The 19,916-nt window shown below is 39.3% G+C and overlaps 1 protein-coding gene across 1 annotated transcript; it reads right to left on the bottom strand.

The window, feature by feature from the left end:
- Window positions 1-1,593: 1,593 nt before the first annotated feature.
- On the bottom strand, window positions 1,594-19,916 carry LOC131956243 (uncharacterized). Its single transcript, XM_059320663.1, has 13 exons — window positions 18,624-19,916; window positions 18,174-18,269; window positions 17,991-18,064; window positions 17,086-17,233; window positions 16,368-16,436; window positions 15,667-15,757; window positions 14,460-14,596; window positions 13,848-13,946; window positions 12,891-12,985; window positions 12,610-12,705; window positions 11,822-11,896; window positions 3,048-3,141; window positions 1,594-1,722 (listed from the first exon to the last, which is right to left on the bottom strand). Exons 1-13 carry the CDS (start codon window positions 19,914-19,916, stop codon window positions 1,594-1,596), a joined length of 2,496 nt encoding a protein of 831 aa, XP_059176646.1.

Below are 19,916 nucleotides of genomic sequence, written 5' to 3' on the forward strand. Positions count from 1 at the left end.
AAAAAGTATTATATATATATATATATATATATATATATATATATATATATATATATATATATATATATATATATATATATATCTCTAAGTAAAATTTAAAATTTATTTCTCTATAATTAACAAGTTTACGTCCAGGTGTCACCCCCTTCCCCATTTTGGAATCTTTGATTTGCATTTAATAAGACTTTTTAACTCTAATTAATCATTAAGTAAACTGGCAAAAAGCATTTTTCTACTATACATTTTTCAATTTTTGTCTTGGGGTCACCCCACTAAATGGTGTCACCCGGTGCGGTCCGCACCCCCGACCCCGCCTCGCGACGCCTCTGCGACTGACCATATAGGAGTAAATGACTATCATTTGACTGTTAGTTCCCACATCATCAGCCTCATGGTTTTAGCGACAGCTGTACTCGTACACTACATTTTGTGATTAACCCCAGCTTAAAGTTGTCCCCATCGACTGACGTCCCTTCAAGTGTACTTTTATAGCCCATCACACACACAGTTCAGTTAAGCGAGAGTCGTTCACCTTTCTAGATAGCTTTAGATCTATCTACTACTAGATCTACGTATTTTTCGAAACAGCTGTATAATGTGATACATTTTGCCGCTGTTGATGTTCATGTATTTAAAAATAAAATGTGTTTTGATGCGGTTGTTGTTTATAGTTGCTATTTTATAGCTTTGTTTATTTTAGTTTAGCATCTGATATTTGCTTGTGTTTGATTCGAAAAGAGGAAAATGTAGGACAAAATATACGGGGAATTTAATATTGAAATGTACTTTTTTGGCCTAAGGGGTCGTCTATAAATGACGTCACACTCGTAGGGGGGAGGGCGTGACGGCGTGTGATGAGGGGGAGGGGGGGTCTGATGGTGGGACGTCACATTTTTGCATTAACAAAAAGTAATGTTGGAAAACGAATTTTAGCCTTTATTTCGCGTTTTAGAAAACTGTTTTAATAAATTGTAATAGGAATTGATTAAAATACTCTATGTTGAGAGAGTTCAGACAAGATTTTAGAAAAATATCGATGTTTTAAGAAAAATTCAATTGCAATTTTGAGGGGGGTTGTAGGCTGAGGTGTGACGTCATTTTAGGGGGGGGGGTCTGGCTTTTTGTGACGATGTGTGACGGAGGGGATGGGGGAGGTAAAAATTGTCCAAAAAGCGTGACGTCATTTATGGATGACCCCTAAGAGAAAATGAAGGATAATTAAAAACGTAAAAATGTTATTGAAATTTAAGAAATAAAAAGTTTTATTTCAAACAAAATTGGTCTAACTTGATCCAACTTATGTAAGTAAAATATGTTACTATAACTCCAGAAATTTTGATGTGGATCACCATGAGCGCCATCTGGACAATTTTATTCCGTAAACAAAACTTACACTTGCTCATTCTAAATATACACGGAAAACTTAAAATTTACAATGTACAAACTTAATGTTCGGAGTGCATTTGGAGAAACAGGTTTCGTACTAGAAAACACAATTTATGATAACCAAACTTTATTTCTTTATTTTCTTGAAAAACATTTCACTAAGTTGTATATGAAACCCTAATCTGCTGGAAAGGACGTGTTCCATGTTCAGTTTATTCTCAGCGTAACCATCGTCTGTGTCTCAGGCCTAATAGTACCGTAGTCCAGACGGGAAGAATTTTTGTTGGGTTTTGATCTGAGGTGACGGTAGAGGAAATATAGGCCACAGCTGATCATCTGGGGAGGTGGGTAAAAATTAGATGATTAAAGTTCTAATGACTTGTGCATAGTTAGTTAGTCGGTCGGTGATCTTTAAAAACATATATACGTGTTTATATAAAGGTTATGTATATATGTTTGTACATAGGGCGTATCTATGAATGTCAAGGATAGAAATCATATGGCTAATGTATAAATGATCAGCCGGTCCATCTTTTATCTACAGGATATGTATGTATGTGTATAATGGGTCTACGACTAATTCCCGAAAGACACTTGCCCGAATGCCGTTTGCCCGAAGGCCGATTTCCCGAATGGACACTTGCCCGAATGCGACAAATGCCCGAATGGACACTTGCCCGAATGCGACAAACGCCCGAATGGACACTTGCCCGAATGGGACAAATGCCCGAATGCCACTTGCCCGAAGGCCGTTTGCCCGAAAAATGTTATTATTAGATAATAAATAATATTTCCAAATAGACATTCTTTAATCAATTTAAGTTTGAAATTTTGATTATAAACACAATTCTAAGCATAAAACAAAGTTGTTTATATTTTTAAATTTAGCTTTTATTTTTTTTTCAAAACTGGGCAAGTATCCATTCGGGCATTTGTCGCATTCGGGCAAGTGTCCATTCGGGAAATCGGCCTTCGGGCAAACGGCATTCGGGCAAGTGTCTTTCGGGAAAACGTCAGGCTCCCGTGTATATGTATGTATGACAAGGATATAAATCGTATGGCTAATGTATAAATGAACAGCCTGTCCATCTATTATCTTTTAAAAACATACACATGTGTTTATATACAGGTTATAAAAGTATGTATATTTGCATGTATGTCAAGGATAGAAATCTAATGGCTATTGCATGTCAATTTAATGTATTTTAAAAACATACAAACATTCATATACACAAACACACACATAAACACGCAGGTGATTTAAATACGTGGTCCTAACGTATGTATAGATAGAATCTAAACGCCAGTTGAAACCTTTAACTATATATGGATCTGGGCTTTCTATTTTAAGAGTGTGTTGTGTGAAAATGGATGCGTGGGTGGGTGTTGGTTGAGCTGGCTTGATGTGGGGGGAAAGGAATGTGTGGGGTCATGGTATTGCGGGGATATGAGTGGTGTTGGTGTGGTTTATGTGTGTATATTTTTATGTGTATGTTTCTGTCCACGTATTTTTAGATAATACTGTTGGAATTCGAGTTGAAGGGAGTAGGCATTGTGAGATGAATTTAAACAAACCCAACTCTGATGAAACGTCAACAGACCTGCCCTTTTACTCTGTGACAGTAAGTTTGTGAAGGGCAGACATGTGTTGTACAGCTTACCACAACAAAGTAGATCTCACTGATGACAGTAGCTCCTGCCCTAAAGCCCAACTCTTCAATCAACACACCGCCCAGCATAGGACCAATGAAAGTGCTAGAAAATAGTTTTTTTTTTTTAACTTTAGTTTTATATTGGAAAGCAAAAATAAAAGGATTGAACAATTACATTAAAACAAGAATAGTATGGATACTTTCTTTTTTTATTAACACTGATAGTGTAAGACACCCAGAAAGCCACACTTATGTCAGGCCACCATATGCTAAATTTGGTACGTTTCATTATGTAAAGGCTATGTATACTATAATTATATATATATATATATATATATATATATATATATATATATATATATATATATATATATATATATATATATATATATATATATATATATATATATATACTAGGCATACTGCCTAGCTTCGCTTAGGTTTTTAAAAAACATTGAGAATTTGAATACTTAATAATTTAGCGATGGGTTGGGTGTGGAGTGCTTTAATTTAAACGGTAATGCTATCTTTAGAAAAAATGTTTTTGTTTGTCATTTAAATGCCGTTCCCAAAGAAATATTGGAAAGTACGCAATCTATAACTAAAACGGAATTAGAACTACACAGGTTCCATAAACAGTATATCTAACATTTTATATTACATTGCCTTTTGAAATTTATTTGATTATTTAATTAGGATACGTAACTGAATAAACAACTTAATTTTGTACTAAAACAAATGCTATACTTCGTCATTTTCTGTTTCGGTTGAAAATAGTATACAATTATTTGAAAAATAATAATTTTAAAAACGTTACCTCCCTTGAAAACTGAACGTATTACGTATGTCTTTGTTTACTGTTTTTTGCAAACAGTTGCTATGCTTAGATAAGAAATTACGGTATATGAACATATTTAACGACTATAATGGCTGTTTCCGACGGGAATAAATATTTTTTGTTACCTTCCAGGGTCGGTCTACGACGTCATATAATACTAAGGGGATCATTCGTCAATTTATTTAAATATATATCTCATATAAGGAGAATTTCACTCACGATCATCTTTTAGCCCTCGTCGAGGGCTTTGAGTGAAACTGACAGGTCAGCCGTACGGCCAAGCCATTTACCTATAAACATGCCGAAAATTAGCGAGATGTAAAGAGGGTAAGTGCCCTAAAATCCGTTTTGAAATGACCCTCTGTTTTTCCCATAAAATACAAAGATTATATAGGGAAATACAACTGGTCAGTTTTGACCCCTTTACGAAGTTTTCCCAGATATGCCGAGTTTTTTGTGACACCCCTAGGCGTTCTCCTACCACCTCACAAAATTTCAAGGGGGGTCGTCGGAGGAAATTTTTTTTCGTAATAGAGCTCATATAAAGAGAATTTCACTCGCGGTCACTTGTTAGCCCTCGTCGAGGGCTATGAGTGAAACCGACATGTCTGCCCTACGGCCAAGCCATTTACCTATAAGCATGCCAAAACTTAGCCAGATGTAAAGAAGGTAAGTGCCCTAAAATTCGTTTTGAAATGACCCTCTGTTTTCCCCATAAAATACAAAGATTATATAGGGAAATACAACTGGTCAGTTTTGACCCCTTTACGAAAATTTCCCAGATATGCCGAGTTTTTTGTGACACCCCAAGGCATTCTCCTACCACCTCACAAAATATCAAGGGGGGTCGTCGGAGGAAATTTTTTTCCGTAATAGAGCTCATATAAAGAGAATTTCACTCGCGGTCACTTTTTAGCCCTCGTCGAGGGCTTTGAGTGAAACTGACAGGTCAGCCGTACGGCCAAGCTATTTACATATAAACATGCCGAAAATTAGCGAGATGTAAAGAAGGTAAGTGCCCTAAAATCCGTTTTGAAATGACCCTCTGTTTTTCCCATAAAATACAAAGATTATATAGGGAAATACGACTGGTCAGTTTTGACCCACTTCCCGATTTTTCCGAGATATTCCGAGTTTTTTGTGACACCCCTAGGCGTTCTCCTACCACCTCACAAAATTTCAAGGGGGGTCGTCGGAGGAAATTTTTTTCCGTAATATAGCTCATATAAAGAGAATTTCACTCGCGGTCACTTTTTAGCCCTCGTCGAGGGCTTTGAGTGAAACTGACAGGTCAGCCGTACGGCCAAGCTATTTACCTATAAACATGCCGAAAATTTGCGAGATGTAAAGAGGGTAAGTGCCCTAAAATCCGTTTTGAAATGACCCTCTGTTTTTCCCATAAAATACAAAGATTATATAGGGAAATACAACTGGTCAGTTTTGACCGCTTTACAAAGTTTTCCCAGATATGCCGAGTTTTTTCTGACACCCCTAGGTGTTCTTCTACCACCTCACAAAATATCAAGGGGGGTCGTCGGAGGAAATTTTTTTTCGTAATAGAGCTCATATAAAGAGAATTTCACTCGCGGTCTCTTTTTAGCCCTCGTCGAGGGCTTTGAGTGTAACCGACAGTTTTCCCTAAAGGTCAAGCCATTGACCTAGGAGCATGCAAAAAATTAGCCAAATATACTGAGTTTAAGTACCCTAAAGTCTGCGTTGAAATGACCCTCTGTTTTTCCCATAAAATACAAAGATTATATAGGGAAATACAACTGGTCAGTTTTGACCGCTTTACGAAGTTTTCCCAGATATGCCGAGTTTTTTGTGACACCCCAAGGCATTCTCCTACCACCTCACAAAATATCAAGGGGGGTCGTCGGAGGAATTTTTTTCCGTAATAGAGCTCATATAAAGAGAATTTCATTCGCGGTCACTTTTTAGCCCTCGTCGAGGGCTTTGAGTGAAACTGACAGGTCAGCCGTACGGCCAAGCTATTTACATATAAACATGCCGAAAATTAGCGAGATGTAAAGAAGGTAAGTGCCCTAAAATCCGTTTTGAAATGACCCTCTGTTTTTCCCATAAAATACAAAGATTATATAGGGAAATACAACTGGTCAGTTTTGACCGCTTTACAAAGTTTTCCCAGATATGCCGAGTTTTTTGTGACATCCCAAGGTGTTCTCCTACCACCTTACAAAATTTCAAGGGGGGTCGTCGGAGGAATTTTTTTTTCGTAATAGAGCTCATATAAAGAGAATTTCACTCGCGGTCACTTTTTAGCATTCGTCGAGGGCTTTGAGTGAAACTGACAGGTCAGCCGTACGGCCAAGCCATTGACCTATAAACATGCCGAAAATTAGCGAGATGTAAAGAGGGTAAGTGCCCTAAAATCCGTTTTGAAATGACCCTCTGTTTTTCCCATAAAATACAAAGATTATATAGGGAAATTCGACTGGTCAGTTTTGACCAACTTCCCGATGTTTCCGAGATATGCCGAGTTTTTTGTGACACCCCTAGGCGTTCTCCTACCACCTCACAAAATTTCAAGGGGGGTCGTCGGAGGAAATTTTTTTTCGTAATATAGCTCATATAAAGAGAATTTTACTCGCGGTCACTTTTTAGCCCTCGTCGAGGGCATGAGTGAAACCGACAGGTCAGCCCTACGGCCAAGCCATTTTCCTATAAGCATGCCAAAACTTAGCCAGGTGTAAAGAAGGTAAGTGCCCTAAAATCCGTTTTGAAATGACCCTCTGTTTTCCCCATAAAATACAAAGATTATATAGGGAAATACAACTGGTCAGTTTTGACCCCTTTACGAAGTTTTCCCAGATATGCCGAGTTTTTTGTGACACCCCAAGGTGTTCTCCTACCACCTCACAAAATTTCAAGGGGGGTCGTCGGAGGAATTTTTTTTTCGTAATAGAGCTCATATTAAGAGAATTTCACTTGCTGTCACTTTTTAGCCCTCGTCGAGGGCTTTGAGTGTAACCGACAGTTTCCCCTAACGGTCAAGCCATTGACCTAGGAGCATGCAAAAAATTAGCCAGATATACTAAGCTTAAGTATCCTAAAGTCTGCGTTGAAATGACCCTCTGTTTTTCCCATAAAATACAAAGATTATATAGGGAAATACAACTGGTCAGTTTTGACCCCTTTACGAAAATTTCCCAGATATGCCGAGTTTTTTGTGACACCCCAAGGTGTTCTCCTACCACCTCACAAAATTTCAAGGGGGGTCGTCGGAGGAAATTTTTTTTCGTAATAAAGCTCATATAAAGAGAATTTCACTCGCGGTCACTTTTTAGCCCTCGTCGAGGGCTTTGAGTGTAACCGACAGTTTTCCCTACAGGACAACCCATTGACCTAGGAGCATGCAAAAAATTAGCCAGATATACTGAGCTTAAGTATCCTAAAGTCTGCGTCGAAATGACCCTCTGTTTTTCCCATAAAATACAAAGATTATATAGGGAAATACAACTGGTCAGTTTTGACCCCTTTACGAAAATTTCCCAGATATGCCGAGTTTTTTGTGACACCCCAAGGCATTCTCCTACCACCTCACAAAATATCAAGGGGGGTCGTCGGAGGAAATTTTTTTCCGTAATAGAGCTCATATAAAGAGAATTTCACTCGCGGTCACTTTTTAGCCCTCGTCGAGGGCTTTGAGTGAAACTGACAGGTCAGCCGTACGGCCAAGCTATTTACATATAAACATGCCGAAAATTAGCGAGATGTAAAGAAGGTAAGTGCCCTAAAATCCGTTTTGAAATGACCCTCTGTTTTTCCCATAAAATACAAAGATTATATAGGGAAATACGACTGGTCAGTTTTGACCCACTTCCCGATTTTTCCGAGATATTCCGAGTTTTTTGTGACACCCCTAGGCGTTCTCCTACCACCTCACAAAATTTCAAGGGGGGTCGTCGGAGGAAATTTTTTTCCGTAATATAGCTCATATAAAGAGAATTTCACTCGCGGTCACTTTTTAGCCCTCGTCGAGGGCTTTGAGTGAAACTGACAGGTCAGCCGTACGGCCAAGCTATTTACCTATAAACATGCCGAAAATTTGCGAGATGTAAAGAGGGTAAGTGCCCTAAAATCCGTTTTGAAATGACCCTCTGTTTTTCCCATAAAATACAAAGATTATATAGGGAAATACAACTGGTCAGTTTTGACCGCTTTACAAAGTTTTCCCAGATATGCCGAGTTTTTTCTGACACCCCTAGGTGTTCTTCTACCACCTCACAAAATATCAAGGGGGGTCGTCGGAGGAAATTTTTTTTCGTAATAGAGCTCATATAAAGAGAATTTCACTCGCGGTCTCTTTTTAGCCCTCGTCGAGGGCTTTGAGTGTAACCGACAGTTTTCCCTAAAGGTCAAGCCATTGACCTAGGAGCATGCAAAAAATTAGCCAAATATACTGAGTTTAAGTACCCTAAAGTCTGCGTTGAAATGACCCTCTGTTTTTCCCATAAAATACAAAGATTATATAGGGAAATACAACTGGTCAGTTTTGACCGCTTTACGAAGTTTTCCCAGATATGCCGAGTTTTTTGTGACACCCCAAGGCATTCTCCTACCACCTCACAAAATATCAAGGGGGGTCGTCGGAGGAATTTTTTTCCGTAATAGAGCTCATATAAAGAGAATTTCATTCGCGGTCACTTTTTAGCCCTCGTCGAGGGCTTTGAGTGAAACTGACAGGTCAGCCGTACGGCCAAGCTATTTACATATAAACATGCCGAAAATTAGCGAGATGTAAAGAAGGTAAGTGCCCTAAAATCCGTTTTGAAATGACCCTCTGTTTTTCCCATAAAATACAAAGATTATATAGGGAAATACAACTGGTCAGTTTTGACCGCTTTACAAAGTTTTCCCAGATATGCCGAGTTTTTTGTGACATCCCAAGGTGTTCTCCTACCACCTTACAAAATTTCAAGGGGGGTCGTCGGAGGAATTTTTTTTTCGTAATAGAGCTCATATAAAGAGAATTTCACTCGCGGTCACTTTTTAGCATTCGTCGAGGGCTTTGAGTGAAACTGACAGGTCAGCCGTACGGCCAAGCCATTGACCTATAAACATGCCGAAAATTAGCGAGATGTAAAGAGGGTAAGTGCCCTAAAATCCGTTTTGAAATGACCCTCTGTTTTTCCCATAAAATACAAAGATTATATAGGGAAATTCGACTGGTCAGTTTTGACCAACTTCCCGATGTTTCCGAGATATGCCGAGTTTTTTGTGACACCCCTAGGCGTTCTCCTACCACCTCACAAAATTTCAAGGGGGGTCGTCGGAGGAAATTTTTTTTCGTAATATAGCTCATATAAAGAGAATTTTACTCGCGGTCACTTTTTAGCCCTCGTCGAGGGCATGAGTGAAACCGACAGGTCAGCCCTACGGCCAAGCCATTTTCCTATAAGCATGCCAAAACTTAGCCAGGTGTAAAGAAGGTAAGTGCCCTAAAATCCGTTTTGAAATGACCCTCTGTTTTCCCCATAAAATACAAAGATTATATAGGGAAATACAACTGGTCAGTTTTGACCCCTTTACGAAGTTTTCCCAGATATGCCGAGTTTTTTGTGACACCCCAAGGTGTTCTCCTACCACCTCACAAAATTTCAAGGGGGGTCGTCGGAGGAATTTTTTTTTCGTAATAGAGCTCATATTAAGAGAATTTCACTTGCTGTCACTTTTTAGCCCTCGTCGAGGGCTTTGAGTGTAACCGACAGTTTCCCCTAACGGTCAAGCCATTGACCTAGGAGCATGCAAAAAATTAGCCAGATATACTAAGCTTAAGTATCCTAAAGTCTGCGTTGAAATGACCCTCTGTTTTTCCCATAAAATACAAAGATTATATAGGGAAATACAACTGGTCAGTTTTGACCCCTTTACGAAAATTTCCCAGATATGCCGAGTTTTTTGTGACACCCCAAGGTGTTCTCCTACCACCTCACAAAATTTCAAGGGGGGTCGTCGGAGGAAATTTTTTTTCGTAATAAAGCTCATATAAAGAGAATTTCACTCGCGGTCACTTTTTAGCCCTCGTCGAGGGCTTTGAGTGTAACCGACAGTTTTCCCTACAGGACAACCCATTGACCTAGGAGCATGCAAAAAATTAGCCAGATATACTGAGCTTAAGTATCCTAAAGTCTGCGTCGAAATGACCCTCTGTTTTTCCCATAAAATACAAAGATTATATAGGGAAATACAACTGGTCAGTTTTGACCCCTTTACGAAAATTTCCCAGATATGCCGAGTTTTTTGTGACACCCCAAGGTGTTCTCCTACCACCTCACAAAATTTCAAGGGGGGTCGTCGGAGGAATTTTTTTTTCGTAATAGAGCTCATATAAAGAGAATTTCACTCGCGGTCACTTTTTAGCCCTCGTCGAGGGCTTTGAGTGTAACCGACAGTTTTCCCTAAAGTTCAAGTCATTTACCTATAAGCATGCCAAAACTGAGCCAGATGTAAAGAGGGTAAGTGCCATAAAATCCGTTTTGAGATGACCCTCTGTTTTCCCCATAAAATACAAAGATTATATAGGGAAATACGACTGGTCAGTTTTGACCCATTTCCCGATTTTTCCCGGACATGGCGAGTTTTTTGTGACACCCCAAGGCGTTCTACTACCACCTTACAAAATATCAAGGGGGGTCGTCGGAGGAAATTTTTTTTCGTAATAGAGCTCATATAAAGAGAATTTCACTCGCGGTCACTTTTTAGCCCTCGTCGAGGGCTTTGAGTGTAACCGACAGTTTTCCCTACAGGACAACCCATTGACCTAGGAGCATGCAAAAAATTAGCCAGATATACTGAGCTTAAGTATCCTAAAGTCTGCGTCGAAATGACCCTCTGTTTTTCCCATAAAATACAAAGATTATATAGGGAAATACAACTGGTCAGTTTTGACCCCTTTACGAAAATTTCCCAGATATGCCGAGTTTTTTGTGACACCCCAAGGTGTTCTCCTACCACCTCACAAAATTTCAAGGGGGGTCGTCGGAGGAATTTTTTTTTCGTAATAGAGCTCATATAAAGAGAATTTCACTCGCGGTCACTTTTTAGCCCTCGTCGAGGGCTTTGAGTCAAACCGACAGTTTTCCCTAAAGGTCAAGCCATTCACCTAAGAGTATGCAAAAAATTAGCCAGATATACTGAGCTTAAGTACCCTAAAGTCTGCGTTGAAATGACCCTCTGTTTTTCCCATAAAATACAAAGATTATATAGGGAAATACAACTGGTCAGTTTTGACACCTTTACGAAGTTTTCCCAGATATGCCGAGTTTTTTGTGACACCCCAAGGTGTTCTCCTACCACCTCACAAAATTTCAAGGGGGGTCGTCGGAGGAATTTTTTTTTCGTAATATAGCCCATATAAGGCGCCGGTCAGTCGAGGTCAGTTTTGACCCCCTCTCCGTAGACTTTTTGCCGAACCGTCACCGGCCCTCGTGTTCCATCGCCATAAGGCACCTTCGTGCCAAATTTGACGCGCCTGCGGCGCCGGGAAGTGCCCTATCGGGCACCCGACCACTTTGCTTTATATATATATATATATATATATATATATATATATATATATATATATATATATATATATATATATGATAAATAATAACAATAATATCAAAAAATAAACATTCATGACTAATGTTTGAAACTTCTGAAAATACAAACCTCCCACACCTCAATCTGTCAAATCTGCACTGCAACAGATTTATATTGGGTAGTTGAAAAATTTTCGGACAGTTTTGGTAAATTTTGTTAGCAATCAATTAAATATCCTCTATGTTGACAGAGCTCAGTCAATATTTCAGAAAGAAATTGATGCTTTTTTTGGTAGGGAAGGGGGGGGGTCTGGCTTTTACGATGTTGGTAAATTTAACCTGATCTGTCAGATGTACCATTTTAATACAAATTTGTTTTAGATTTTACTTTGACTTACCCCAGGTAGTAAATAGAATTAAATAGCCCAACAACAATGCCGTACGTCTCCAGGTTGTTTTCAAAGCCCAGCTCACTGTGGATAATTATTTTAAAAGTTGATGTTTAGTTAATTAACTTTATAAATGAATGTGTAATGCGTGAGATTTACTAGCGCGGACTCTAACAAAATGATACAGGCATATATTTTTCTATTTAGGTAGGTTGAGAGTGGTAAAGTGGCCCTAGGAAAGTTCGAAGGTTCCCCCCCCCCCCAACCTTCCCCCGGCGTGATACATGAAAGAAACACTGCTGGAATTTTGGAGTGAGATAAAGAAAATGACCAAGGAGAATTTTGTTTAGAAAGGTAGAATAGGAGAGGATGGTGGTCAAACGGTCGAAAGAGTTAGGCAGAATGGTCGAGCAGTCTATAGAGTGGGGCAGTGTGGTCGAGCGGTGGACTCAGAGGCGTAGCGGGGGGGGGGGGGGGCGAGGGGGGGACATATGCCAAAATGGGTTGGAAAAACAAATTGAAAGTTTAAGGGGGGTGTGTAAATCAAAAGTTCGAGGGGGAAGTAAATCGAAAGTTTGAGCGGGGGTGTAAATCGAAAGTTTGAGGGGAGGGTGCAAACCGAAAGGGTCGCTACGCCTCTGGGTGAACTAGACCACGTGGTTTTTGTGTTTTGTGTATGATATACGTGCAGTAATTGTAATTTGTAATTTAAATATTGGTATATTTCAAATAAAATGTTTTTAAAAATATTAAATTAAAATGTAGGTTTGTATATTAAATGAAGTCACCTGACTCACATTGCGCCAATCAGCAAGCAGTTCATAGTAGGTACAATGGCGAGGGCATAGAAAAATCCCAGTATAACCAGACCTAAAATAATGACCCACAATTCTCTGAAAAATAGATTTGTTTTAAAAAATTAAAACTATTTTATTTTATAAGTACAAAACGAAATTTTCAAACTACCTTCACACATTTTAAAGTTGTTTTTTTTTCTTTTAAATGTCTTAGCCGTACAAAAATATGAAACTTTTTTGAGGCAAAAAATGTCTCATTTAAGGAATTATTTAAAACTCACACAGGTAAGAAAGGTAAAAATGGACTAGGTCCCACAACCAGTAACCCTAACCCACACATCAGGTTACCCAGGGTTATCAAAGTGCCGTTTATATTCTGAAAGTTAAAAAAAAATGGACATTATTTTTACGAGTTTCCAGATATAGTGATTCATATTCTCCTAGATAGAAATCTAGGCATTACAACAATTTTTAGACAAGTTCATTGGACTTAACATGACATTTATAAGCCTACTGAAGTATATATAGATTTAATTTAAATCCAAAACGTGATATAAAGCGGCTGCTTAATATGCAACAGATTGCGAAATCGAAAGCAATATCATCAAGGCTAGTTACGTTCAGAAAATGAACTTCACTTCCTAAGATATGACGTAATCTAACAGGAAAGTGGAATCTATTCTCCTCTATAGTTCTGAGATAAGGAGATAGAGTAACACTAACTATTAGCCAAAATTTAGACGTACGTTAATAGATGCTAGACTCTCATAATGAACATCAGAACATCAACAACTGAACAAACCGGCTAAAAACATCACAAGACAGGCATTAGATTTATAGACACACAGAATGTTTAGTACTAGACCAAAACAAACACGGCATTGTTTATTTTTTAACAAAGTGCAAGCAACCCGAATGACATTGACGTAACATGGAGAAATCGTTTAAATCCGAGTACGTTGGATAGATGTTGCATTCATTTGTATCCGATACTGATGATAATTTAAGATGATGATAGTGATAAGGATGATGCTTCTGACGATGATGATGGTGATGATGGTGATGATGGTGATGATAATAATAATGATGATGCTAATGATTATGAAGATGATGATAAAGATGATGATAAAGATGATGATGATGATGATGATGAAGATGATGATGGTTGTGATGATGATGATGATGATAATGGCATATGGATTCTATTAATATGCATACACTTAACATTGATAAAATACCATTGAGTCACTGATCCTCCCCCACACCGGTGACGTCACTGCATACAAACATGGAGTAATGACAAACATCAGGCCTATAAGTGAAGTCGATAGGTTGAACTGAAATCACAAACATTTCAAAGTCACTTACGAACTGTTATATTTTCTGCATAATCTCACATATCTTATGTATAGACTTTTGTTCTTTTTACAGAATTCTGTATTTTATTTTTTTAATTCTACTCGAAATTTTTTACATATATGTGTGAGAGAGAGTGCATGTGTGAGTGTGTGTATTTACGTGTGTGTGTGTGCGCCTGTGTGTCTGTATATATGTGTGCACGAGTGTGTCTGCGTGTGTATGTATGTATGTATGTATGTATGTATGTATGTGTGTGTGTTTGTGTGTATGTGCGTGTGTCTGTATGTGTGTGTGTGTGTATGTGTGTGTGTGTGTCCCATGTCTATCCAATATCGTCTTTGCCCTCCCTTCTCTCTCTTGGCACATTGCCTTGCAATATTGTTTTTGATAGCCCGTTTGTGTATGAGACATGCCCATACCATCTCAGGGTTTTGTTTTTAACTACGCTCACTAGACTACCAAGGGACCAATCTCTTCAAATACCGTATTACCTGTTCTAAATGTTTAGCCAGTGTGGGGTCTAGGAACGACACCCCCACGGCACAAATGATGATACTGGCACCAGTAAACCACACCATAGGGTGCTTCAGCAGGGAAAATATGCTGCCTTTTCTTTCGTCCTTCATTCCTGTTAGATCATTCAAACAACATAGGATGTTTTTATTATTTTAAAAACATTCAAAACGTTTAAATGTGTTGAATGAAAGGAATACAATACTGATTCCTGCTCTAACATATTACAGGCCCCTATTAGGACTTTAATTAAGAATTTAATTAAGATCTAATTACTTTGGAAATATTTGGAATGATTTGGAATGATTTGTAAACAAGTCGGAATAGATTAATAAGCTGTTATGGTAAGTTTTTTATTCTTTTATTTTTAATAATAAAACAATGAACTCTTAAAATTACAGTTCTCTCTTCAATCTTAATGCTCCATAGGGCAGATGAAGTAGAGTTCATATGTTACTTGACCTCGGCATAGGAAGTGACATAAATATCATCAACAAGCTGAACACCGAATGCACTAAACTATACAGTATGTGCAGAATATGTGGGGTAGCAGTGATGAATAAACGTATGATTAGTGTTTCTTTCAGAATTATTTTTTTCCGTGGGGTCTAGGCACTTGTAGCATTTTTATGGTAAAAGTAGATATTTATATATGAATTCTCTTTCCTTTGAGGGAGTGGTTCACGGTCAATATCTAAAACTATTTTAACATTTAAATCCTTTTAAAAGAAAGAGTATTTCTTCATCTTCTCTTTCTTCGTCTTCTATCTTATTCATAACATCCTCCGGAAAAGCATTACGATGTCGACCTGTATGCGCCATATAGGCCACAACTCCGATTTCCGTCTACTTTTCTTTTTGGGTCTCTAGGCAGCTATTTGATTTTGGGATTTTTTTCTCCTAGATGGATTGCTGTCCCCAGCTATCGAGCGTCATCTGCCCGTGGGTTCGAACTCGGAACCATGGATTAACAGCCATGAGCTTTACTGACCTGAACTACGCTGACCCCTGTGCACACCAACCGTAATTCAACCTTAATTAAACCTTAATTCAACCTTAATTCAACCTTAATTCAACCTTAATTCAACCGTAATTCAACCTTGATTCAACCTTAATTAAACCCTAATTTAACCTTAATTGAACCTTAATTACAAGCGATGACCTGAGTTATTTATAGCCACTCACCTTGAGGAACTGGTAACAAGAAATGCACAACTGTACCCACAAATAAATTCAGAGACCCAACAACAAAAAACGGTAGGCCGTATCCACCAATCTGCAATTATCATTGTAAAGCTATATTTAAAAAATTAATTCTAAATTCAAAATAGAATATAACCCATCCAATTTTTTTATCAAAGTTTCACAAATAGTACCGTTTACTTAATTAGTAGTAGATAATAATTTTCAGAAACTCTACACCAGTGTTTCTTCCAGACTTTTTTTCTCCGGGGGGGGGGGGGGGGGGGCACTTAATATTTTCGGAGGGGGGGGGGGCGGTAGACTTTCTTCGTGGGGGCGGGCACTGTTACAAGTATATATTTTCTATATGAATTTCATTTCGTTCGGGGGGGGGGGGGGGGGCGGTAGACTTTTTTCCGGAAGACTCACCCACCCCCCCCACCCCCCACCCCCCGAAGAGATGCCTGGAAGAAACTCTGCTCTACACTATTTCAATTCATATAAAGTTTCAATTTACCTAAGTTATAAAAAAATAAATCTTTATGAATTCCATCTTGCTGCCTTGCGATGACTAATCTTAACTAAAGCCTTATATTTATATTAAAATATTTATTTTCGTATATTAAGATATGCACTATTCCATTGTAATCCGTTAATTTATTCTACATAAATCTAAAAATCAGATAAATCTAAAAATAGCTGACCTGAAATAAGAAACCACCAACCGCGGGCCCTACCATTAGACCAGCACCATCAGACATTTCTAGGACCGCCTGCAACAAAAACAATCTCCCATTACTTGTAACCCAGAGCATAGGACGAACATGTCTAAGGAGCATCCATAGATAACAATTTGTCATCCCTACCACTACGCCCCTTTACACATTCTCACAGAGGCGTAGCGCCCCTTCCCGGTGCCCGAGCACAAATTTTAAATTGTGCGCCCCCCTCAGGAACAACCTTTCAATTTTCAATTTGCACCCCCCCCCCCCTTAAACTTTCCATTTGCACCACCCACCCCACCCCCCATATATTTTTTTTTATATTTATAATGCAAAACTGCAGCTAAAATGATATTTTAATTTGTTTCTCCAACCCATTTTGGCGTTCCCTAAGGCCGGCGCCCGAAAACATATGTACCCCCGCCCCCCCCTCGCTACGCCTCTGCATATTACAAAACGCCCCCCCCCCCCCCCCCGAAATTTTTTTACCGCCCCCCCTCCCCCGAACGAAATGAAATTTATATAATTAATATAGAAAATATATACTTTTAACAGTGTCCGCCCCCCCCGAAGAAAGTTTACCACCCCCCCCCCCCCCCCGAAGATTTCAAGTGCCCCCCCCCGGAGAAAAAAGTCTGGAAGAAACACTGCTCCCCACTCTCCCCCAGCACATCTCCGTTAAATTACTGTAAACACTTACAAAACTCGTGGCCACATTCTGTGGGAACTCATTTGAAATAATCGCAAATCCAGAGGCTAAAAGGGCCGATATCGCTAAGGCCTCGATAGATCGACAAGCAAAGCAAAGTGCTATAAACACGTCTCCTTTTGGACACATGTCCAATAGACTGGAAAAATAATAATAGTGTAATCATTATTGTGTATATAAAAATCAGTACTTCATAACACGAACATAACCACGTATAATTATAGTAGTCTAATTTTAAAAATACAAAAACTTAGTCGCTTTTGGTTTTTGTTGTAACTAACACAATTTCTCTGAGCAAAATGTTAAATTTTCGGCAGTTAGGGTAGGTGAAGTAGTACTCACCTGTTTCTGTGACATTTTTATTTATGGATAATATGTGCTTAATGTTCAGCCGCATTTACTTTCCCTATCTTAGTCAGGTACTCATTAGAGCTGGGTAGACTCAGAAACATTCCTTTGAATACAAATTCGAGACCTTGAAGCAGTCTTGAGCTCTACTTTCTAACAGTTTCTTCCAGGGATATCTTCGGGGGGAGGGGGGGGGGGCAGCCCCCCGACCGGACCCGACCCTCCCCCCACTCCGAAGAATGTCTACTGGCCGTCCGTTTGCACATCACACCCCCCCCCCCCCCGACCGAAATGGAATTCGTATAGAAAATATATACGTTTATCAGTATCCGCCCCCGAAAAATTTAGTCCGTGCTGCCCCCTCCCCCCCCCCCCTCCTCCACTACGGAGAAAAGAGTCTGAAAGAGACACTGCTTTCTAAACATACCGTACCTCTATTTTCAGAGTTTAGCGTCTGCAGCACGCCACATTTTTATACCTACCCTAACAGAGCAGAACACATTCTTGCAACAAGATTTCCAGATTCCACCATACATTTGTATACTTACCCAAACAGGATAGAACATGTTCCAGCAACAATAGTTCCGGACACCAACATGAACTTTGGCCCTATTTTCATCAACTGCCAGTTTTAAAAAATCATTTATCATCATTATATTGTTTATTTTTTTTATGATTATTCAGATAATTTCAACATAAAAAAATAAAGTTGAAGTTTAAGCCTGACTTACATAGTTACCATACAACGGAGAAGACAGGAAGATCATGAATTCATACGTGCTAAATATCAGCCCAATCACAGTGTTGGAGACGCCTTTGATTTCTGCCTGTATTAGAAAAAAAAAATGAGCTTTTATTTTTAATCATCATCTTTTCCCTTCGTGCCCAAGACACATGGGCAGATGAAGTAATGTTCGTCTGTTTCACTGACCTTGGCAAATAAGGAGATAGTTGGTCAGCTGACTTCATTTCCCTAACGTGAGATGAGTACTCATCAGAGCTGAGTGGACTCAAAGACGTCCTAGATCTGAACTCGAGATCTTCGTGAGCTCTACCACCCAACCCTTCTTTTAGAGTATTGTAATTCAACCGTAGTTTATGTTTTTTTTTTAATATAATGATATGGATGACATGTGAGGTTATCAATATGTAATGAAAAAACATAAGTACGAATCGCTTACCTCTTGTGGGAAGAAAGGCGCGGGTAGAGAGAACCCACATCCCGCAGAGAAGAAAGCGACGAGAAGAAGAATTAAAATCACTTTTTTAGTCCGTGGTAGGCTGGACATGTATGTCTTTTGATCGCTTGTTGGTGGTTCTAGGGGTGTGTCCTCACAAGGGTATTGCAAAGTGGGTGGGGTGTCGGTCGTTTGATTCTTAGAGGTAAGGTTGTAAGTAGGCTGATTTTCAGGGGTTCGGTTTGAAGTCATCTGGATGCTAGAGCTGTGGTTGTCAGGTATCTGGTTGCTATGGTTGAGGCTGTCAGTTATCTGGTTGCTATGGTTGAGGCTGTCAGTTATCTGGTTGCTATGGATGAGGTTACCAGACATCTGGTTGCTATGGTTGAGGCTGTCAGTTATGTGGTTGCTATGGTTGAGGCTGTCAGTTATCTGGTTGCTATGGATAAGGTTACCAGACATCTGGTTGCTATGGTTGAGGCTCTCAGTTATGTGGTTGCTATGGTTGAGGCTGTCAGTTATCTGGTTGCTATGGATAAGGTTACCAGACATCTGGTTGCTATGGTTGAGGCTGTCAGTTATCTGGTTGCTATGGATGAGGTTACCAGACATTTGGTTGCTATGGTTGAGGCTCTCAGTTATGTGGTTGCTATGGTTGAGGCTGTCAGTTATCTGGTTGCTATGGATAAGGTTACCAGACATCTGGTTGCTATGGTTGAGGCTGTCAGTTATCTGGTTGCTATGGTTGAGGCTCTCAGTTATCTGGTTGCTATGGATGAGGTTACCAGACATCTGGTTGCTATGGTTGAGGCTGTCAGTTATCTGGTTGCTATGGTTGAGGCTCTCAGTTATCTGGTTGCTATGGATAAGGTTACCAGACATCTGGTTGCTATGGTTGAGGCTGTCAGTTATCTGGTTGCTATGGTTGAGGCTCTCAGTTATCTGGTTGCTATGGATAAGGTTACCAGACATCTGGTTGCTATGGATGAGTGCAGCCAATCTTTCAGTAGCCATGCCATCGGTCCAGTGGTTCTCACACAGTCCAGGTTTCTCAGACCTGGAGCATCCAGTACATATTTTCCTTTTTACTGAATCAACAGCCTCTACATCCTCTTTGACTTTGCTAGTCTCATTTTCTCCATTCACCTTACACTTATATTCTTCTGGTGCTGCGATCGAAGGAGGAGGATTCTTGTCACGAACAGAACTATTCACGCCACTATGAATGTAATCACTTTTAACAGCTGAGTTTCTTAGCTCCAGATCTAGTTCTAGATACCTGGTATCAAACGGCAT

Source organism: Physella acuta, unplaced genomic scaffold (genome assembly GCF_028476545.2).
Source record: "Physella acuta isolate Inbredline_101_S28 unplaced genomic scaffold, ASM2847654v3 ptg001138l, whole genome shotgun sequence".
NCBI lineage: Eukaryota > Metazoa > Mollusca > Gastropoda > Physidae > Physella > Physella acuta.

Bases quoted from the DNA above. Each gene is read 5' to 3' on its own strand.
- LOC131956243 (XM_059320663.1), bottom strand. From the start codon at position 19,916: ATGCCGTTTGATACCAGGTATCTAGAACTAGATCTGGAGCTAAGAAAC. The intron at 12,986-13,847 runs GTATTTTATCAA...TTTAACTTTCAG, and splicing joins GGAGGATCAGTGACTCAATG to AATATAAACGGCACTTTGAT. The intron at 3,142-11,821 runs GTAAGTCAAAGT...ACTATTTTCTAG, and splicing joins AATTCTATTTACTACCTGGG to CACTTTCATTGGTCCTATGC.